This window comes from Lepisosteus platostomus, chromosome 9 (assembly GCF_059453375.1).
Source record: "Lepisosteus platostomus isolate fLepPlt1 chromosome 9, fLepPlt1.hap1, whole genome shotgun sequence".
Classification (NCBI taxonomy): Eukaryota; Metazoa; Chordata; class Actinopteri; order Semionotiformes; family Lepisosteidae; genus Lepisosteus; species Lepisosteus platostomus.
Genome location: NC_142619.1, coordinates 9186536 through 9210965, shown reverse-complemented (window position 1 = coordinate 9210965; position 24430 = coordinate 9186536). Strand labels below are relative to the sequence as shown.

Sequence of the window (24430 nt, the reverse complement as noted above, 5' to 3'; positions counted from 1 at the left end):
GTCTTCTTGTGTAAAGTCAAGCTCAACAATTGGAAATGGTTTTTCATTTCAAACAGTGTCTTTTGGTTTGCAGAGAGTATCAGTAAGTTTCAATGACTCTGTCAGCCCGCCTTACCATGATGCTTCCACCACACATGTACAGTAGCAGATAATTATATTAATACAACAAGAGAGAAAATATAAATATTCCTCCAATGTGTACATAAAATTATCTTCCATTGATTGGAGCACCGAGCAGCATACACTGTTCATCCAAAACTAAAATTCACACCTTGCACACTGAGCAACACACAGTGTTGTACACTGCTGCTAAAGATATTGCACAGATAGTTGATCCCTTTCTCACATAAATGCACAAAAAATTGATTTGATGCACGCTGTTGGTCAGAAGCTCAGTCGTCTGGCATTTAAAAGATATTGCTTATCATTTCTATATTTCAAAGCAAAAGAAAAAACCCTGAAAATTCACTGGTCACCATGGCAGCATGAATAAATCACAATTTCAGGAAATGTAAACCAAAGAAAAAAGCATTTAGAAAAACATGTGTCCCTATCAAGGTTATGCAGTACATGAACCCAAAGGTTCATTGAACTTAAAGCATTTAAAAAATATTGAGAAAATCCAACTTTGGATAGCAATTTGAATTTTTCAAGGATTTCCTTATTGTACTTTAGTCTTTTTTTCAGTTTTATGTAAAACAACATCAAGTTGGGGTTGGCATAAACTAAATGTGTTGTTGCTGAGCATGTGTTGTGCTCAAGGTCAGAGAGAAGCTTGAAAGGGATTTGTGGAAAAAAAGAGCGAAAGATAATAAGATTGCCTGGGATAGTATGAGATCCATTAACATGAGGGTTATAGAGAAAGGTATGTATGGAGAGTCCCTAGAGAAGGATGATTCATTTCCAAAAACCATGGTAAGCTATCTTGCAACAAGAGAAGCAGTTTTCCCATAAATCATTAGCTAATTTTCTAAAATAGCTGGTGGTTACTCACAAATAGATCCAAAGTATAATGACTTAGGTTTTTGTCTAAGTACAGTATATTGTATACTTACATTTTATAAATTTAAGATAAGATAAGATCACTTTATAGGCCATATAAAATTTCTTGTATTAGGAATTTGTCTTTTCGCATACCCCAACTTGCTCTTCATCAGAAAAACAGACACGGAGAGAAGCTTGGAGTCAGAGTGCAGGGTCAGCCATTTATACGGCGCCCCTAGAGCAGTTATTCAGGGATAAAGTATACTGACATATTTATTTAAAGAGATATTGAGGTTTAAAACTTAAGAAATTAACAGTGATTATCAAAGCAAAGGAGCAAAGAGTATACACAACTCAAAAGCACATTACATTTGTTACTTATTTGATGTAAACAATCATACAAACTGAATACAATATCTCATAAATATACATGCTGTTGACATTCCTCTCCTCCTAAGCACCCCAGTCCCCAAATTACAGTAAATGAACAATATTACACATTGCAGAAATGTTAAAACAGAAACACATATGACGCCTGAAATTAGACCCAATGTACAATTCATTTTTTCATATTGAAAACATTTAAAAAAAACCTAGAGTCATTTTGGAATTAACAACCACATCACCATTATTGCATCCAGAACATCTTTTTTCATTGTTTTGGGTTCATTTAAACGTCCACTCTAAGAGTAATAGGTTTCAAGCAAGAGAAGACCTCTCGGAAGACCTCTTTAAGGCTAATTGGGCATTTGGTTGCTTGTAGTTTAATTATTTAAGAATTATATCAATCTGTTCCAAAGGATTCCATGATGTCAGCTTCAAACACATGTGGGTGTTGATTGGACTCCCACAATCCTAAATTTAAAGAAGTGTAATCTGTCCTGTTCTGGGGAACTTATCTTTGTTGTCATCCTTCTCTAGGGAGTCTCCATACATACCTTTCTCTATAACCCTCATGTTAATGGATCTCATACTATCCAAGGCATTTGCTTTCGCTTTTTTTCCCCACAAATACCTTTCAAGCTTCTCTCTGACCTTGAGCACAACACATGTTAAGCGACAACACATTTAGTTTGTGCCAACCCAAACATGATGTAGTTTTACATAAAACTGAAAAAAGACAAAAGTACAGAAAGGAAATCCTTGAAAATTCAAATTGCTATCCAAAATTGTTTACTTTTCTCAATGAAAAGAACTATCCTTGCATTTAAATACAAGATGTTCTTAGAGATTCAATATTTATTTGACAGAAAAATACCAACTCAAGACTACTAGCATCTGGTCAAGTCAAAAACCAATGCTTTCACTTTCATAAAAGAGAAAAAGTGGGCTAGAGGGACACATGAATAATCTTTAAATATGAAGTCTATTATAAAGCAAATAAACTGTTATTTCTGACTTTCACTACAATGCCAAATAAAATGTATTTTGTTCTTTTACAAATATCACATAATATGCTGGTGGATGAAAAGTCATCATAGAAGGGGGAATCAAGGCATGAGGATTGATATTTGAACAATTATATATACACAGATATAACTAAATTTATCAAATAAGCATGAGACGTGCTGAGCTGAACTCAAAATATCAGAGAAAAAACAGAATGTCATCAGTGTGGAGAGAAATGTTATGTTTGGACCCCTGTATGCGAGTGGGAATAATCTGTGAAAATCAACAGAATTGAAATTCTGAAAGTCTGAAGTAAAGTGCTTTGAACAGTATTTCTGTAGAATATAAACATTGTACATGAGACCTGTACAATTCATAGTACTGTCATTTAATTAGATATAAACGCAGCAGTGAAGGGCAACCTGATTTCTGTGAGCTGGACATACTGTAAGTAACAAAACACATCAGTAACACACAGGTTCAAACAAAGTAAGCACTTTCATCACTTCTGAATGAAGATGGAAAAGACAAAAGTAAAGGACGTCCCAAATTCTTAAGCACTGGAGTACAAATGAAATCTGTCATACAGAACTGTATAGACCAGCTGAGAGAAACTCGAGCCTGCAACTGTGGTGCACTCATGTGTGGCAGTAAACAAAAAGGAAAAAGACCAGAGGTAGACAACTGCAGTCCTCCAATGCTAAGGTCTTGGAGTTTAAAGAGGCATCTTTCTCTACCACTACTACTAATAATAAAATCCTTACACTTATATAGTGCTTTTCTGGACACTCCACTCAAAGCACTTTAGAGGTAATGAGAACTCCCCTCCACCACCACCAGGTGTAGTCACCACCTGGATGAAGCAACAACAGCCTAAGTACGCCACTACGCTCACCACACATCAGCTATCAATGGGGAGGAGAACAGAATGATTAATTCATAGATGGGGACTATTATGCAGTCATGAGTGGTAAAGACCAGGAGCACATTTGTACAAGTGCTGGGGTAACATCCCTACACTTTTTCGAGAAACACCCTGGGATTTTTTAATGACCATGGAGTCATCCATTTCATCCAATGGACAGTGCTTTTTTTACAGTATAGCGTCCCTATCACTTTACTGGAGCAATAGAACCCAACGTTAGGGTGATATAGCTGATGGATGGCTGACTACATAGTTGATATAGCTATGTCTGCGATGTAATGAAAAACATAAATAAAGGCAACGTTCCAGGAAGTGAGTACCTGCATTAGCTTCTGTGATAACAGATTAAAATGTAAAATACTCACCAACAAATGCAGAATACTACATTCCAGGCATGGTTTGCCACAGCAAAGCTGTTATAATATAGAGCATAAAAACATCACATGATGGTGCCGCCCTCTCAAAAATACCAGGACAACTCATGTATTTGCTGTCTCACTGAATCAAATTATCTGTTTCCCAAAGACATCTGAGCACGTAGAGAAACAACACTTTCTTTTATCCATATTTGAAAGAACTGAGAAAAGGAATACATCCAACACAACTCCAAGAGTTTAGCAAGAAAGAAATGGGTATAGTCTGTAAGATAGATGTTACTTATCTGCAGCCGAAAGATGAACCTTTTCACTTACTGTAATATGTTGTGTTAAACAGATTGGACTGACCACAGCAGATGATATTCCACTTGGCTGGGTAAAGCAGAAATTTCATTTCTCAAGCCGAGAATGTGATGAAGCTCCGGACCGAAACATTTTCTGGACTGCATTGTGACAATGCAATAATCCCTGAATAACAGGAATAATCATTAATTTCTACCTACCCATGGCAGGTGAATCTTATCTTTTGTCTGCTTGAAGGATGAGTAGTCCAACAATTTAGTGATGGAGTTTAAAGATAAATTATGAAGCCTCTCACTCTGTGTACCAGAACAGTAGTAAATATTTTGTGTCCTCATGACTTCAATGGGTCAGAAAGAGTAATGATTTTGGTATATGTTTTTACAAAATATTAATCGGATCATCTCCTTCTGGCAAGCCTACAGCACACAAATTAGATGAGTGTCACGGTCGACATCCCTCCTCCATAGGGCACTGTAATCCTCTCTAGATAGTCCTTTAAATTATTACTTCCTGGTGTGTCTAGTTAAGTCGCTTATTTATGTTTTCTTCACCCCCCACCAGCCTTTGGGGCTCAGCTTTGGAAAATATTTTTCTCATGGCCCACCTACCACCAGGCTTCACATGGAAGTCTGAGGGCATAGGCCAGTAGAGGCCTATCCTCTCGATAATGGACATATGGACTGCTTCCTGATTCTCCTGTGGACCTCCCTGGATTTGATGCAATGGATACCTACCCTTCACTTCTGCATGGACTTCCCCGTCATCACTGTGAGCACCAATAAACCTTGTGTGTCTTCCCTCAACTCCGTTCCCCATTCCTTTCTGGATTTGCCACCTCGCATAGGGTCTTAAAATACTCTTTCCATGGGAGCCTCACCTGGCAACCATTACAATCAGTCTTCTATTTTCCCAATTCATCCAAACAGGACTTCAGCAGGTTGTGACAGGTGCAGCACAATGGAGGGAGGGTCCAAGGTGATTACCTTTACCCAGAATACCTCAGACAATGTACAATGTGTTATTGTGCAAAAGTATGAATCCTACAACATACTAAATACAAGATTTTAAAAATCAATAGACCCATCCATTCACCTGATTTCTAAAGGTTTTATTCAATTCAGGGTAGTGGGAGAGAGCCAGTACCTTGGCAAGCAAGCCAAGCACAGCAGAGTACACCCTGGATGGCACACACAGACACGAACACGAACACACTCACACCAGGGCCACTTTTCCCAGAAGCCAATCAACCTACCAGTGTGTCTTTGGGACTGTGGGAGGAAACCAGAGCACCTGGAAGAAACCCACACAAACATGAGAAGAACATGCAAACTGCACACAGATAACAACCCAGGATCAGTTCTGGGTCTTTTCTAAGCACTGCGCCATGTGCCAACCGAAAAACAATAGATATTTAAAAAAAATATCGCTGATACTTGAACTTATTATCATAATTGGAAAGATGTTTTAGGTTGCATATAAAAACATTTATGAGACACTACACACAGAATACTGTGTGTAAAAAAAACCTTTCAGCATTTCTGGCAGGTAATATGATTACAGTGAAATCAGTTGATATTTAGGAAAATAAGTTTGTTGATAGAACATAATTATATTCCAGTTTCTTGTCACCCAAAACCTACACTGTTAGATATTAGCAATATTATCAATATCTAACAGCTGATAGTAAATAAAAAATAACCTTTTTTTATTTCATATTTCAAGCGAGGTGAATGAAGTCTTCATTGCAATGTGTCATCAGAACAGCATGGCATAATTTTCCCTAAATATTTAGAAACAAAATGTTGCATTCCCCTGTTAACTCACATCATCATCAGAAGTGCTCAAAATCATATTGTTGAAGACACAAACAACATAAAAATGTGCAATAAGTAATTCAAAAATGGTTAATTGCAGGTAGTTTTAGAAATGTGCATACAGTATGTACTGCATACAGTACATTGAAAAACACTGCTACAGAAAGGAAACTGATAATTCAGCACAACAGGACTGACAACCCACTATATAGTGGGTTGTTTATTGCTGGTCGTTATTTGTTTTGGTAACACTCTTTTTATACGTTTGCTATACTGTATTTCAAATATGTTTATATACCCACTGCATTGTAAACACCTTTTACAATATTTTAGTTCTGGTCCTGCAAATTACCATTATTTTGCCTTGAAATAACTGCATTAAGTGCATCAATATCCCATTTTTTTCATCTACATATTTGGTCCTCAGCTCTTAACTCAAAGATAAACTCTCATAGAGTTTATCAAAATAGGACACAGCATTGTACAAATAAAAGCGCTTTTTTAAAGAAAGAGTAAAATATATCAATAAATCTGAGATCAGTCCTACTTTCATCCTTCCTCTAGCAAGATAAAAGGGTAGACTTTTTAAATTCTGAATTCTGATGATAAAATCAGATTAAAAGGCGCTATCCTACACCAGTGAGGAATGATCTACAGTATATTATTTTCACATCTTGCTGCTGTCAAACCAGATGATACAATGCTACCAAGCATGACTCGGTCTCCTGTGTTTGGAGATGTTACAGTGCATGACATTAGCTATGCACAAGCATAAATGTCCTGCAAAATGTCAACACCGCAGCAAAGGGAAATATTTTCAGTAAAGACTGTCATGGCCTTTCAACAGTGCTTACAATGGAGACCTGTTCTCAAAGATACTGTAGCTCCAAGAACAAACTTGCCGTCAGTGCTCCATCACTTAATGAGGTCAAGCTAAATTTACAACAATGTTTTTTATAATTTACACTTTTGGGGCAGCATGGTGATGCAGCTGTTACATTGCTGTCTTGCAGAACTGGGGCCCTGGGTTCAATTCTAGACCAGGACTGCTATCTATATGGAGTTTGTATGTTCTCCTTATGTTTTCATGGGTTTTCTCTGGGTGTTCCAGTTTCTTCCCACAGTCCAAAAACACAATGGTAGGTTAACTGGCTTCTGGGAAAATTGGTCCTGATGTGAGTGTGTGCGTGTTTGTGTCTGTGTGATGAACTGGCATCCTGTCCAGGGTGTGCCCTGCGTCACACCCGTTGCTTGCTGGGATAGGCTCCAGCTCCGCCGTGACACTGTATTGGATGAAGGGGTTAGAAAATGAATAGATGGATTTACACTTTACTTTACAAACTTACATTCAAGTGCTGTTCTTGTATTTTCAATTTGAATTTTGGTCAATTTTGTGCAAAAAAAGTCTAGTGTGGCAGATAGACTGAGGGGTCAGGTGAGTGAGATAGAGATATATAAGAATTATTTTGTATTCCCAGCTTGCCTGATTTTGTGTTCAAAGAGCCCTTTTCCTATTAAGAGAAGACGTAAATATTACTGTATTGGAACCCAGAATCAAATCAGATTCATAACTTTTGACTTCACATTGTTTGAGGATACTTATAATGGTATTGCTTCTTTTTATAGTATGTTGCTATTTTAAAATTTGCACCTTAACCTATTTGCTTTCAGATATGTTGAAGTAAGCATTTTCTGGAATAGATAGACAGATATGTTATTGATCCTGTGAGGGAAATTGCAGTGCAACAGCAGCTTAACACAGACAACACAACAACAGTGTAACTAATGATACAATAATAATACAATATATACAATACAATCAGTACAGTGAGTAGTGCACTAAGAAGAGTTACTCACAGTCCAGAACACACAAAGGACAAACCAGAACAGTACACAAAAGCTGTATTGCACAATATAAATATAAATGTACTGCACAAGTCCCTGGCATATATTGCACAAAAATGGTTGTAAATGGGGAAAAAGAAAAAGAACAGATGTATCGGTTTACTGTTCAGTCCAGAAACAGGTCACTGTCAATGTTGCCTCTGCCCGGATGCAAGGTGAATGCGTTGTACAGTCTTATGGCAGAAGGCAAGAATGACCGCCTGTAGCGCTTTCTGTCGTACAGTGGATGGATCAGCCTATTGTTGAACCTGCTCTTCATTTCTACAAGCATATCATAGAGGGGATGGGAGACGTTGTCCATGATGGCCTTTAGTTTGGGCACCATTCTCCTCTCAGCCACTACCTCCAGGGGGTCCAGGCCACACCCAATGACAGAGCTTGCTCTTCTGATGAGCTTGTTCAGCCTGTTAGAATCCACTGCTCTAATCCCAGAGCCCCAGCATACCACCGCGTAGAAAATGGCACTCGCCACAACAGACTGATAGAACATATATAGCATCTTACAACATACATTGAAGGACCTGAGACTAGTAAAGTCGGCTCTGACCCTTCTTGCAGATGGCCTCGATGTTCTTAGACCATTCCAGTCTATCATCGATGTGCACTCCCAGGTACTTGTATGAGTCCATTATCTCTATGCCACTCCCATGGATGTAGACAGGAGTAGGTTTGACCCTTTTCCTCCAGAAATCTATCACCAGTTCCTTCGTCTTTGCTACATTCAATTGCAGGTGGTTCTCTCCACACCACTCCACAAAGCAGGTGACTAGTCCTCTGTACTCTTCCTCCAGCCCACTCTTGATACATCCCACAATTGCAGAGTCATCTGAGAACTTCTGCAGGTGGCATGACTTTGAGTTGTATTTAAAGTCCAAAGTATGGAGGGTGAAGAGGAACTGAGAAAGAACTGTCCCCTGAGGAGCCCCTGTGTTACTACCTGTTCAGACACAGTGCTGAAGTCTCACAGACTGTGGTCTGCCTGTCAGATAGTCAGTGATCCATGAGATTGTGAAAGCACCGACTTGCATCTTCTCTAGCTTCCTCCTTAGAAGTAAGGGCTGGATAGTATTGAAGGCACTGGAGAAGTCTAAAAACATAATCCTTACAGTGTTGCCAGCCTTTTCCAGGTGTGAGTAGGTCCTTTGCAGCATGTAGATGATTGAAAGAAAGTTTGCAAGCTGCACTAGACAGAGTGCCAAGACAATGTTTTTGAACCCCCAATCTAATTATGCAAATTAAAATTTATTATCATGGTACCCTTATTTGATAGCAACTGGTCTTTTCTGAAACAACCAAGAGGGTTTATGTTAATCAAAGTTTTTGGAGACACAATGGTTTAATGAAATAGAAAAAAGGAACAATGAAAAATCAGTGTATGTGAAATAATAAGTGAACTCACAAGTAAAAGGGTACTTTAAATAGAATCAGGTGATACAACAATTCAGTAACAGGAAAAAAATGATTGACACTGTGCAGCCCTGTTCTACAGTATATAATAAATCTTTGGTTTCTGTTTGGCGTCACACAGGCTAGTGAAATTGCCATGATCAAAAGAAATTTCAGAGAACTTCAGAACAAGAGTAGTTGATGCTAATCAATCTTGAGAGCATTCCAAAAACATTTCTAAACAGCTGAGGCCCCATCCATCAAAAGATAAACAAATGCAAAATATTCAAGACCATTCTGACCCAGGACCAGTAATCCTAGTATGACACCTGCAACTGCAGCCCACAAAATCATCTAAGAAGTCACAAAGACCTCTAGATTAATATCTAAGAACACAGGTCTCTCTCACTGTGGCTAATGTCAGAAGAGTGTTCAAGACTCATCAATCAGGAAAAGGCCAAATGGGAATGGTTTTCATGACATACAGCCAGGAAGAAACACTTGCTCTCTAAAAAGAACATTGATGTCTGTCTCACGTTCAGCAGACAACACATCTCTGGACAGATGAGTCAAACGTTTTGACCATAACCAGAAATGTTTTGTGCAGCAAAAAGCAAACATTGCCTTCAGACAGAAGAACTTCATCTTGATTGGCATGGTTTGAGGCTGCTATGCTTGCCATCTTTGACAGAACCATGAATTTGGCGTTGTATCAGCAAATTCTTGTGGAGAGTCCATCAGGGCCATCCATCCGTCAGTTGAATCTGAGCCTGGAAGTGGGTCATGCAGCAAGACAATCTCAAGCACATGAGTAGGTATACAACAGCATGGTTGAAGAATAAGAAATTTTGAATTTTAGATTGGCCAATATTGGGACATTGAAATGAAATGTTACGGCAGGACATGAAGTGATGTGTTAAGACAATGAAACAGTAGTTCTATAAGGAAGAATGGGCCCCAGATTCATAAAGGTCAGTGCAAGAGACTGATAAGCAGTTAAAGGAAACATCTAGTGGAGTTCATTGCTGCTCAAAGAGGTGAATCAAAGGATGATACTTATTTACACTAAGAAACTTTTGTTGGATAATTTAACTCATTACTCTTGAATTTTTGGCACTACATACGGGAACTATCTATTCATTTTCTATCCATGAAAGCACCATTTCAGTGAGAGGAGTGAGCCTGTTTAGTCGAGCAAAGGAGATGTGAATTCACTGGTCGAGCCTTGATACAATTCACAACAGAGTCTAACAGATTTTAAATTGCCAAGGCCTCGCGGTGGATGCTGCAGTGCGTCCACTTCATATCTGGAGCAACCCCTCTAATTCCTGCAACTACACCACTGTCGACTTATCATCGATCTAGCACCCTCTGTACAAACTCTGCCGCATTTTATCCAGTCGATGCCATTCTCTTTCGACAAATTCATTCAGAAGCTGAAATATGTGCTCTCCTGTAGTTCCTGTTGGTAGCGTCTTACAGAAAGAGAAAGTCCTCATTGAACATACCCTCAAACTCGTATCTAACGTAAACGGGCAAATTGGACAAATCAGCAACATCTGCAGACTCATTTAATTGCATTGAAAAGTATCGGCTCATCTTAACGCGCTCTATCAGCTAACTTTCTCTTCTCATCTGCCATATCAATAATTCTATGAGTGACTGTGTCTTTCAAAGGGGGCAACAGGTCGAGTTGTTTAGCAGCTTCCTCTTCATACATAATACAGCTCTTTTGCCATCCGTCAACAAAGTTCTTCACCAATACTGTGGGGCTTACCTGCTTTAGCAATCCACAAGCTTACATTTTTCCCCGTTCGCGTTTCAGGAGTTTCAGGCATTTCAGACGTTTCAGGAGTCACAGAAGTTAAAAGACGTTTTTATTTCACGCACACGTGAGCGAAACACAGAGGCGCTCAGTGTATTTTTCTCAAATTTACCTAGAACAGTTCTTAAATATTTTTATGTTATCTATCACGCTTTCCTGTGTTCACAAGATTGCCAGTGTTCCAAAACCATGCACATTCTCCAACCTCCCTATTTGCTGAAGATAACTTTTTTTTAAATACAACTGGTCACTTACGTTCGTAGTACGCATTTCTATGCTTTCCTGTGCTTACAAGATTGGCATTGTTCCACAATCACGCATATTCTCTTACATTCCTATTTGCGGGAGATAACTTTTTAAAAATACAATTGTCCACTTAGGTTAGCACAAAACTCTTACTGATAGCACCCCAGGAATTGAACCCAGGGCCCCAGCGCTGTGAAGCAGGAATATTAACCTTTGTGCCACTGTTACCCCACTTAAGAGAAAAAAAAAATACTTCCAGAGGAGATTATACTAAATTGATGTTTTAAATACAGCAAATGAGACAGCAAATTATTTTTCTGCTATGTAACAAAATATTTTTTAAACTGCTTCTATAATCGGAGCCACAGGCATAACAATACCTTGGCTGCAATACAGCCCTACAATTCAACGTGATGTGTTAGTTCCTTGCTAGAACTTAATAGTATTGATTAGGGACTGGTTAATTATTTAATATAGTTAAAATCATGTCTGATTTTATTTTAATTAGGAAGAATTTACCCACTATTGCAATCCTGGACTCTAAAAAAAACAAAGCTGTTTTATTACAAGGCAAGCGGCAATGAATCCATCTACAGTGATTGCTCAGAGAGAGCTCTGGCATTTTTTTTTTACACCAAATGATTATGAACATGGTCACTGAAGCTGCAAATTGTGAAGTGCCGTCTCTCACGAATTGCAGATGTCATCATGCTCAACCCTGCTGTGTGTTTTCATTGTTACGGTCCAGGATCCTCCCTGCAGAAATTCCCTCTACATCCCCCTGTATAACTCCACCACAGTTATGATACAGTACTTGGCTGCTCTGCATACGCGCCTCATTAGTCCGTGCCAACTTTATCAGTAAAAAGGTGACGCAGTGTCAGCTTCTCCCCACTGATTTCTCAAAACTGAACAGTGAAAAGACCACTACACCGCAGAGTTCTGAGACCATGCTATGCAAAACGAGGTATTTCATTTGGAGTAGAGACATTTGTGACCTGTGACGTAACTGTTGTCTTTCTTCTGCTGCATTCTTTTGTAGTTATTCAATACACTGTTTGTATATGTACAGTAGAGTACAAGTGTGGTTTTGTTTTATTTTTTCTTCCTCATTATTTATCATGACAAGAGAGCTGAGCCCTTGCAAGGCTATAATTACATAATGTCATTTGTAGAGCAAATACTCCTTCTATTCTCGCCAGTTTCTTTGCGTAGGCATGCGATTTGCAATACCTAGGAAGCTGATTCTGGTAAAGTAATTTTCCACTTATTAATCAGTTCGAGGGATATACAGATACGGTCCCAAATTTTTTTTTTTAGAGAACTTTCAGCAGAAAATGAATAGAGACAATGGGCAAACTAAAACTAAGCAAATAAATCAGAGTTCAACGAAGTACAGATTAAGCTACAATAAAAAAACTCCTGTCCCAAGAGTACATTCTTCTTTAATTGGTCATGGATCTTTTTTTTATTTGGGATATTTTATTGTTACCTTCCCTTCCTGGTTTAACAAAAGTCACTGATTCTAATTAGGATGAGAGGACGCATGCATATACGTTTCATGCGAAAGTATTCTGTCTTGTATTCTTACTTTTTACCAGTTAACTTACTGACAGCTTTCGTTCATGATAAGGAACGACATCAAGATTCTGTTCAAGTATTGTAATTTAACAAAGAATATTGTATGTAGGAAACAGTTAGAAAAAGAGAAAAATACAATAGGCTCTTGCAACACAGCCTTATTGTTAAAACTTCTTTTTCAGCAAAATGAACGGCTATATATCTATATATAACTCAAGAGTTCAATATATGAAGCAATATTAATAAAAACTGTTTTAAATCATATTCCCATTAATGACGGGAAACCTTTAGATCTTGCACATTCTACAAAACTGTACTTTTAGAGAGGACTATAAGTCATTCTGCAATGCACACAGAGCACACAAAAAACCTCCACTGAGACCATCCTGTGACACCATAAATAACCTGTCTAGAGTTACATTTCTGATCTCATACAGTAGGTTAAGCTCTAATGCAGTTGCTTTACTGAAACAAGCGTTTACATCATCCTACAAACAACACAGTATTGTTAATACACTATACTGTTTGCTTTTAACATAAATAAATCTGGATGAAAATGATAGTCTGCATTTATTGACAAAAAGCTGTCATTAATGGTTTACACTGCCCTTTAGATGATCTCTCTAAAGCAAATTTACATCTTTGAGATTGTCTAGTTGGTATTCAATTTGTGTCTCAGGGAATGTCCCAATTTACTCAAGACTCTACAGACTTGTCACATTAGGAAGAAAGAACTATTTATTTCCTAGGTAACCACATATTCTTGCAATAACCTGCCATAGCAGAGTGTCGACACAGGTCAGCACTGTGAAATGTAAAACCGTACAGTACATGAATAATTTACAATGCATTCTTTGCATCCTTCAAGCAAGGTAACTGTCCTTGTGGACTGACAATTGCCTGTTATCTCTGGGCCCAAATTATCATTTTTCCCCTCAGTGTTAATTACAAAATGGGTATTAGACCAGCATGATCCAGCAAGTTCGGATAAACCTAATTAATGCCATTCTAAACAACTGAAAACCTACAGATCAGTCTTACTTATACAGTACATCAGAGAGACATGTAACACCACCCAGGGTTATATTCAAGATTTTGCCTCCCTCCTAGCCCATTAGTAAACAGTAATATAAACTGTTCTGAAAATGTTCATATAATGAAAGACATTTTTAGAATCCATACAAGATTTTTCAGTGAAATAGTAACTGTCCTCTATGGCACTATGACTTAGAATATATGAAAACTTAGATCTACTAGCCAGTAACAAATCTGTAGTCCAGTAGCTGATGGAGGTTTCCATTGGGAAGAAGCTATAAGCTCCTTGCTGACAGAGATTCCATCAAGTACTAGGCTTGCAATTTGAGATTTTTCTAGGTGGATCAAAGTTTTGATTTAAACCACACCTAGGCTGCAGTGTTGAATTCTTGCAATGTAAAAAAATAGCCTGCATTTAAGCTTTGGATCTAATATAGTTTAGTGGACACTGGAGAAGAGTCAAGTTTGTCCAACTCCGCAACAAAGATTTAGTTAAAAAGCCAAACCAGCACCAAATTGCTGCTTCACTCCATTTTCCATTTCAAGAGACACAGCCTTTGTTTCAAGAAAACACTGGTCTCAAATATCTTTGCTCCAAAGGGGTCTGACGTTTCACTGCAAGTGAAATTAGACAATGGAGGGAACAGGGAGGGGTTTCAGATTTGTTTTTCCATAACTGTTACATGAAGCCTGAATTATAAAGCACTGGGTTAAAGCAATGGGGAGAAAAAACTTTAGTTATTTGTTTAGCATTTGCCGTTCTAATAATATTTCTCCAAATTACAGGATATCAACAAAACAAAACATTAAAATATTAGTCAATTTTGTTTCGGTATTTTTCCTGAACAACGTGATTATCATGTGAACTACCTGTATATGATAGGATATTATTATAGTTGTTTTTTTTTCACAATTTCAGGGAACGTGTTTTATTTAGACTAGTTTCACTCTGAAGTGGTCTTCGTTTCCCATGAAGTGACCAGTAAGAAGCCACCAACAAAAGATTAACAATCTTTAACAGTCATTATAATGTGTTATTTTACATATATAACGTAAACGTTACATACATGTACTGCTTAATTTAAGCTTTTTTTTTATTTCACCAGCTGACACTCCCACGGACCAGTCCGGAGTCAGACCACACGACGTCTAGTGAAAGATAAAACTGGCATACACACTGGAAGATATTTACTGTAGCACAGTAGTGCCATGTTTAGGGGAATTGATAATTTATTGCAGCACACATTATATCTCGCGTCCCATCGCTTTAAATTAAACAAGCAAGTAGACCGTGCACGCTAGCAGGTCAAGCACAGATAAGCGTAAACTAGGCAATCAAAGCTGCAACCGTCAATCTCAGCATCTTTTAGGAGACTCAGAATCTGGCCTTGATCTCTTTTACATCACCTGCGGGCCGCTTAATCTCCACACTTTCACCAACTCATCGCGGATGCGATGCCCAACACACCAAATCCCGCATCTCTGCTCAATGAAGGACGATGCAGTCGGCCGACACATTCATTGTAATGCACTGCTGCATCCCTTGCCAACTTACAACCCGGCTCCTGTACAGAATTAAGTTACCTGTACGGCAGTTACCTCTTTGAGCTGTTCCAGCTCCTGTTTGAGTGTTTCATATTCAGCTTCCAAGTCCGTGTATTGCTGCTTCAGGGTCTGGTTCTCGTCTAGCACCACCAGCCCGCATTCAGCAGCCCTGATCTTCTCCTGGGTGGTTTCCGAGAGCTCCCGGGTCAGGCGCTCGATCTCCGCTTTGTAGTGATCCGCACTTTCCACTAAACCCTCCGCAGCCATAGCCTCCTTGCACACAGACGGATGGAGAGGTTGTAGACGGGGGATACAGATGTAAAGAACGCTGCGCCCACCCCCTTATAAAATCCACCCCGCGACCAGATAGAAAAAAAAGATGGAAATAACTCCCAAACTAGGTTTTATATTAAAAAAGGAGCGCTGTTAAGCCCCTCGTAGCGTCCTTCCCCTTTTATCAGTCTAGCATCCTTTTTTTTTGCTTATTCATAGGCAATTAGCCGCCATCTCTCCCGTCTACACTATAGCAAAGTGCACAGACGGGCTCCCATCCTTCTACCGGTGACGTCAAGGTTACCTCCCAGCGCATCTCACTTTCTCCTCTCGCTCAGCTGCAGGCGATCAGATGAATGGAAGTTGGGCGCTGCGTTAGGATGTCTGTGAGGTTGCTCCATACAAAATGGAATTAAACATAATCTGTCCACTGGCCGCTCCAATTGGTTTTCAGATCTCTGCCAAGAAAAAAGGGTGTCATAGTTTGAAACTCGTGCACTCACAAAATTGATATTCTCTTCATCGACACTAATTATTAATTTATTTTTTAAATAGTTCACTTTACCAGTGGTTTCACTAAACCTGATTAATGACCAATTAAAATTAAAATGTTATTTTAGGTGTGTTCTTAAATGTTTGTAAATATAGCCCACTATGTGAATGTGGTCTTTCTATTTTATTTTTGTTATTGTAATACTGTAGCTTAATTTATATGCATTTTGTGCCTATCTAAGGGGTTTTAACACCTAATATAAACATTAGTTTATGTGATAAAATACAGCTTTTCCATAGATTTAGCCTTGGATAAGGTTTAGCAAAGCAAAGTCTACAACAAAAGTAGTTTTGGTCAAAGGATTTTGCATTGCACTTTAACATTTGATTAACCTCTGATCCATACCAGGGATACCTGCAGCTGAAATACAAAATATTGTGTAAAGAATAGCAAGTAATTTGAAAATACTGTAGCAGCACTCGTGCTCAACAATTTGCGATCAAGAAAAATTAACACAAATTAAGTAACAATGCGATCAATGTTTGCTTGTTGTGTCATGGCATGAATGCACAAGGAAAACAGACCTGTTTTCACATACAGTATAGCTTAGATATAGATATAGATGTGAATGTAGATACAGTACAAAACATAAAGGTTACTGATAGGATTACTTAAATGGTAAAGATCCCCTTGGTGGCTGGTTTTATTAATCCATTCCTATTTAGCTACTGTAGCAAGTGTCCCACCCTGAACCATGTTTTCTCCTCCTCTCAGGAGCCAGACAAGACCTAGTAAATTCTTTGGTGGGAAACATTAAAAGAGGATGCTTATGATGCTGGCAAAAATGAGTCGGTTCCTCTCTTAGTCCTGAACTAGAAAATCTAAGCCAATGCGTCAGTATTGTGACAAGTGACGTTGGGCTTGAGGAGTTGCCAGTATTTTGACAGAAACACTAAGCAGATGCCTTAACTTCTTGTAGCTCTTTAAGTCTGAGTAAATCCATTGACACATTCTGAAAACTCCTTAAAGATTAATGCACTTCCCAGGCATGCTGAATTCCCCCTATAATGTAATTGACTATGTAATTTCTTCATGTCTCCACCTTGTCTGCTGGTTAGTGTGTGCTATTCTGAGCCTGCTGCACTTGCTGGGTAAATGACAAATAAAACACAAATGTCATTTTGGTCCTGCAAGAAGCTTTAAAACAGCAACTGGTTTGAAATAGGACATTATTTGGTATGTGTCTTGTTTGATAATACAATTATTAAATCAATTTTCAACAACATACAGTAATATACATCAAGATATACATTTTAAGGACTTTTTGTTTGTTTTTGTTGCATGTCTTAAAAGATAGACTAGCATTATGATTCCATCCATATACAGTATCTTCATACTGCTTTAATTAATACAGGGTTACAGGTCCATCACAGGGCACACACAGACCCACCAGGGCCAATTTTCCCAGAAGCCAATTAACCTACCAGTATGTCTTTGAACTGTGGGAGGAAACCAGAGAACCTGGACGAAACCCACACAAACACATGAGGAGAGCACACAGGAATTGAACCCAGAGCCCCAGAGCTGTGAGACATCAATGCTTAGCTCTGTGCCACCATCTAATAGCAAAAAAATACACATATTTCAAGTTTATTACCCCACATTAATGCTTAGTCCTAAGAACTGCTATTTTCCAAATCTGTACTTTTAAAAATCCATTTGAAAAAAATGGGACATTATAGCAGTCTTCGGCACCACCACACAATATTTGGTTATGAAAAATTTGCCAGTCGATTTTTACAACTTTTTTTTTCTTAACAAAGCAGCATAAAACAATTACCTGTGTATTAGAATGGTAATGTTCAATGTCACAATTTCAGCTGCTGAAATGTACTGTACTAATCCATTCACACCAATGGAGCAAATGGCCCGACACCCTGGTTTCAGCAGCTGGATGGCACCACAATGCAGGCTGGAGACAGGAGTCCTAGTTTCAACAACAGGGGGTTTATTGCCCTTTAGTTTACAGGGAGAGGTGGACAGCAATAAATGTACCATTACATATCCTGTAAAAATTAATGCAACAGTAAGGACTATTGTTTGATGGCTACAAACAACTGAAAGAGAGTATTGGTATGAAAGAGTATGGTGGGATAAGTCCAGCCTCTCTCACCTGGTATCAGGATGGAAAATGTCAGAACACAGCAAGGATTGAGGCAGGACCACTCAACAGGGTTGAAGCTCAGGGACACCAGAAACGTGGCTGTCTATATATGCTGGACTTGGACAACAGATCCCCCCCTACAGACAGAACATGAGGTAGGACCACTACAGCAGAATTAGACAGAAATTAGACAGCTGTTTGTGTCATCCTCATTAGGCATAGTACAGACTGGGCATAGAAGTCAGAAAACGGGAAATGGCAGGATGCATGGAGACTCCTACCGAGACAGGCTGGGAGCCAGGGAAGCCAAGCGAGATTAACAGCCAGACAGCATTGCTGGTGGTGGCATGATACACAGGCAAGGCCTATGGGAGCCATTTAAGAAGAAGTTTTGAGGTGTTTGCTGACCTGCATAGCTGGACAGAAAAGGCAAGTGCAGCAAGCCATGAGTGTAGACGGAGAACCCAAAGCGGTTCGGGTTTACTGGACCTATGAGTCAAGGATTATGGATCCATCTTGATGGCTTTCGGCCGCTGCTGTGGCAGGGCTGACGGTGGCACGGGTGCTGCGAGAGCAATTGGAGTGCTGAGTGCTACAGGTGGGAGAAAGACCTGGGGTCTTTGCCACCAACCTCCGCTATTCTGTATGCATAGCCTATCCGCTCTTCCTGAAACAGGCTCCGGAAGACCTTACCATGCACTTCTCTGTATGCTGCCACATCCCTGACTGTCCGCCACACTGGGTCCAGATGGTAGGCCTGGAGACCCTGTAAGGAAGGTGCAGGAGGTGAAGGGAATCTTCTGCAAGCGGACCACACACCCTGCAGGAGTAAGCAAACATTGGGTCAAGCAAGGACCATGTACCATGCAAGCAAAGCACTGGGAAACAGATGGGGACACCACTGCCCCCAGGCAGTCCCTCCAGGAGCACAATTCTTGAATCAAAAGAACCACCTTAATGTAAATATCTAACAGGGTTTATAGTAACTAATCCAATATCATGTATAGGTGGTCCCCATTGGCTTAAGCAACCAGAAAGTCATGACACAAAGCAAAACAATGTATAAAGTGGAATTATTCCCCTTAAGAACGTTGTAAACATAGAGAATAAAACATGAACTTTGTTCATGCAATGTAAAGAGGAAGATTTTTCCATAAGAATGAATGGAATTAAATCAATTTAGGGATCATAAATTAGACTAAGGTTGTGTTTCATTTGTAGCTAATCAAACACAGTCTAGAGGACCATTCCAGGTTCACGTTACATACTTAAGAGTGTAATTTATAATGAAATCACTTAGGGAAATTAATAACCATAAGAAATAATCAGCTTTAGTAATTAGCTGTAACTAATAACGAGTACAATGAGGTACATCCTCAACTTACAGTTCTGACATGGGTATACACTTAATGTAATTGGGCTGTCTATACAGTAACCCATAAAAAAACAATAAATAGAAATATATAACATCACCAACTCCTTTCCCAATTGTGGTCTCGTTAAAACCCACAAGGTCGTTTGCTCCTTCAGCGTAGATTTCTTGTTCCACACACTGTTCATGCATTTAAAGTTAGAGATCTAACCCTAAGCCATTGGTTGAATCAGCGACGTATTGCATGGTAGTAAGAACTGAACTTTAATGCTAGACAAGTGTAACAGCATTGTCCACAAGAATAAAACATTACAGCATTAGATTATGCTCTTCACAATCATTTTTCATTTCCAAAGCAAAATAATTCCAAGAAGCAGCTTATGTTTCTGGGTTTTGGTGCATTGAAAAATGACGTGGGTTTGGGGGTTTTTACTGTCAAGTTCCTAAATTAATTAATGGCATGAAAGTGTGAAACTTCTAATAAACAAGCACTTAAGGAGATGGAATGATTTCCTGGCAGGCGCTGGAATCCAGGCAGAGACTAGTGCCCAGTCAGCTGAGGCCAAGGTGGAGATCATGCTTCAGAATTCAAGGGTTTTCCTAAAGAGGAGTCAGAAAGGTTCGTAGCCAGATAACCTCAGAGTAGACAAAGCCAGGGAGGATCTGGGATCATGGCTTCATGTCTTCATGGTCAGAAGACAAGCAGGAGGCTGGTACAGAGTAAACTGGCAAGGAAGCAAAATGATAGCAAAGAATTGCTTACCAAAGCACAGTGAAGCTGACAGGGCTCTTCAGGGAGAAAACCCACAATGACAGAGGGTTAGAACAGGGGTAGTCAGGACTTAAATACTATAAATGTTAATAAGACAAGGGTACTGACAAAAGCCCATACTATGTGTGGATAGCCCCAGTGGCTGTATCAGAGCCGACATTTGAATGAGTATTTCAGAAACGACGTGTAGTGTGGAGACTTATAACAGGGATCATCTGTACAGGGGGTGTGAAAAAGTAAGTGAACTCCTAGTTTTATTAGCCCAGTTAAGAAAATAATTAAAATCAGGTGTTAAAGTAATTAAGTTGATCTTTGGGGCTGAGTTTGGAACCTATGTAAAGATCAGAAATCTTGTGTGCTTGGCCTTTACCATACTTTCATATCATATTGGCTTCACCAATCCACTGTCAGACAGCCTACAAATGGAGAAAGTTCAAGACCACAGTCACTCTACCCAGTAACGATCATCCTATTCAAATCTCCTGGAGAACAAATCTGAAAATATTCTTGGAAGTTACAAAGTGTCATGCCCAGGCAGCTCCGACTCGCGTCCTGCTGTTGCCCCTGGCAACAGTAACATTCCCACATGCTCCCAGCCTATCACTCAAACTAGATTGGGATGAGACCATTCAATTAAGACAGCCCTTTTTCAATCTCGATCCCAATCTCATTAATTAGAATTCCTATGTAGTTCCTTCGAACCACTGTATCGTTGCCTGTGCCAATGGTTGCATTTCTCAATAAACGCTTTCTTTTGCTCCTCTGCTTGCCTGCTTTCCAATTTTAGTCTTGATCATTTTTTCTTTACTCCCTTTTTTCCCCATTTTTCTCCTTTTTCTATTAACTTTATTTTTCTTTATTAATTCTTTTCTGAGTCGGCTCGCCAGCTTCCCTTCTATATTTTTTACCTCGGAGCCTCACTTATTTTTTAGACAGCTCTTCATGAACTAACCAGATTCCAGCCTGCATCATTTCTTACTGAATCTCCTGATATTATTATAATTATTCTTTTGTGATCTGAAACTGAACTTATACTGTATCTGGCATCAAGGTAATGTATCAAGGTCCAACATATTGTGGCGAATCGGTCAGCTCAGAGGGAAGAGGAGGAGAGAATGAGCAGACAGGAGGTGAGTTGCAGCAGCAAAGGGAGCTTTCTAGCCGCGGGCAGGTGGAAGAAGAGCTCACAGTTGGGAGGAAACCCCTAGCATGCCACAAGGGAAGAGAGAGAGATTGCCTGAAGGTTCCTCCTTATATAGCCCTTCTGGAAAGAAAGGGAAACTGCAGCTGGGAAGGGTCAAAGGGCGACGATCCGGTCCACTGCTGGGGGGGGGGAGAGCAGAACGCTACAATATCTACAAAGAAGAAGAGATTCCAAGTCAAAGTTTGGACCTAAAACCCAGTGAAATATTGTGGCAGGACCTGAAGCGTTTGTGCAAGGCTGTCGTCAAATGTCACAGAGTTGAAGAAGTTCTATAAGGAGGAATGGGCCATAACTTCACAAATATGATGTAAGAGCCTGATCAACAGTTACAGGAAATGTTTAGTTTGTGGTCATTGCTGCTCCAGGGGGTACCACCATTAACTGAATCTAAAGTTTCACATACAGTATCTTCGATATTGAATGTTACAAAATCTGATTTGAAAGAGTATCATGTTCTGTGTCATTTGTTTCCTCAGGTTAACTTTATCTTTTATTCAATTATCCCTCACATTTTAGATGTCAAATATGTGAAATACATAAAAAAATAGTAAGGAGTCCACAAATATTTTATTACCCCAGTACAGTAGATCCCACTTGCTTATGTTATGTGTGGCGACAGGAGACATGCGAGGATGAATTATTTTTATTAGAACATGATGGAGAGGGACATGACTGTGCTTTCTTCAGAGAGCGCTCTGTGGGATTATTTTATGTTGCCCTCTTCTTCCAGTTTTGTGGAATTGGGTTTTTCAGTTTTCTTTTGGGGGGCATGTGTACAGTGATAACTTAAGGTGGTTGCAATTACCATAATAGAATTAAAGCTGTAAATGTACTCCAGTGTTTGTGAGATGATCTGTGATAAAGATGCAATGATTACTGGGGAATTCTGACAGCATGTGCAGGGAGAAGGATCTTAGCACCTTTAAAAGTGGTGTAGTCGCCTGCAGTACCTTTCTCACATTATTTCACACATTTGAAATAATGTGCTATTGGTCAATATTATCTAGTGACAATAATCTCAAACAAGTTTGATCTCAAATGAGAAATAAAAACAATTGGTTTGGTTACTGATGCTTTGACCTCCATTTAACCTTACTGCAAATGTTATGATATAAAGGGTGAGCTTGAATGAAAAGAGATGAAAGGAATGAAAAGGAACACCTACAGTCTGCTCAGGGGGTATATTTTTAATATTTAAATTTTTGGAGTAGAGTGGTTTGTTATGTAAAGGATAAGGCTGTTTTCACAGACACTAAAAAGTTTCTTAAAGGTGAAAAAAATAAAAGAAATGGACTGTGTGCCTTTAAATGAAAGAAGTCTCGGCATGTCTACAGCCCTGGTGTTATCTTCTGCAGCCTAGGCCTTTCTGTCACTCATGGTGTCCTGACTCATTCTGCATTGATCTGCAATTTAATCTCACTCGATATTAGCCCCTAGTAAAGACTCCCTTTGTATGTACAGCTACAGTAATATACACCGGAAATAGAGGGCTCCTCTCCCTTTTCCCTCTGTCATGCCTAAACCCCAAACTGAGCAGTTGCAGCTTTTACCCTCTATCTCCCCTCTTTGTCTTCTACCTGCTCTGCCTCCTGAGTGGCTAGCAAGCCTGTGTACCTAAAAAGGGCAATAAAACCAGTGAACTGCAGTTCCAGTCTCCCACTTCTCTTAATACACCACCGTCTGTGCAAAGGGAAAATGGGGGAATCTCTACAGTGTTTTTAAATAATTATTGTTATGACATGGATAGCTGAAGGCTAAGCCTTGGTCATTTTACTGACAGACTAGTTAGTTAGTACTGCTGCACATTGGTGGTGATGCAGGGGAGTCCCCATTACCTGTAAAGCGCTTTGAGTGGAGTGTCCAGAAAAGCGCTATATAAGTGTAAGCAATTACTATTATTATTATTATTATTATATTAGTAGTAGTAATCCAATAGCAAGAGCTCAGCGTTCTCCGGAGGTTGGTGCCCAGATGACATAACATAATTTTATTAGCCCTATACAATTTTTTGCATGTGGAATTTGTCTTTTCACATACCCCAGCTTGCTCTCCATGAGACACAGACACAAGATTAGGGCCAGAGCACAGGGTCTGCCATTTATACAGCACCCATAGAGACGATGCGGTTAAGGGCCTTGCTCAGGGACCCAATGGAGTAGGATTCCTCTGCCAGCTGCAGGATTTGAACCAGCAACCTTCCAGCCACAGGCACAGATCCTTAGCCACAGAGCCACCGCTCTGCCAAACAGAGCCACTGCTCTGGCTGAGGAAGGATGGAGCTGGTTAAAAGAAATAGAGGTGATGAACAGCACTGAGCAAAAGGCAGGCCCAGCTGTCAGGGCAGGAGCGTTCTGGGAGACTGCGCTGCTGTGAGGACGCAGCTCACAGGGTGAGCGCCCCCTACAGGTCCCACTAACACCTCTTCTAGCTTTAACCTTAACTTTTCCCAGGAGCTCTCCTATCCAGGTACTGACCAGATTCACACCCGATTAGCTTCAGTGCGCTGCCATTTGTGAGTTGCAGGGTGATATAGCTGCGGGCTTATATTATAGTATCTTAAGTGTGATGATTGATAGTTTTTCTCAGTTTATCCAAAATGTTTTGAATTTAAATCATTTAATTATTATAGTTATAAGAACTTAATCTCCAAGTATACTTGTCCATCCATCCATTTTCTAACTACTTCTTCCAATTCAGCATCTCAGGGGAGCCAGAACCTATCCTAGAAAGAGAACATACAAAGTACACACAGATCACACCCCAGGTGCTCGAATTGAACCCATGCCCCAGGACTGCGAGGCAGCAATGCTACCCAAGTATACTTGTATGATGATTAA

General features: G+C 39.5%; 1 protein-coding gene across 4 annotated transcripts in view; it reads right to left on the bottom strand.

Annotated features, from left to right (window-relative positions):
- The window catches only part of bicd1a (BICD cargo adaptor 1a), a 137397-nt gene extending 121488 nt beyond the window's left edge, over window positions 1–15909 (bottom strand). For 3 of the 4 annotated variants that reach the window (XM_088646847.1, XM_088646843.1, XM_088646846.1), the window contains exon 1: window positions 15355–15909. In XM_088646847.1, coding sequence (XP_088502973.1) covers window positions 15355–15582 — 228 coding nt within the window. In that variant the 5' untranslated portion in view covers window positions 15583–15909. The remainder of the gene's footprint in view (window positions 1–15354) is intronic. The other variant, XM_088646845.1, reaches the window with a different exon arrangement.
- Between the last annotated feature and the right edge of the window lie 8521 nt (window positions 15910–24430).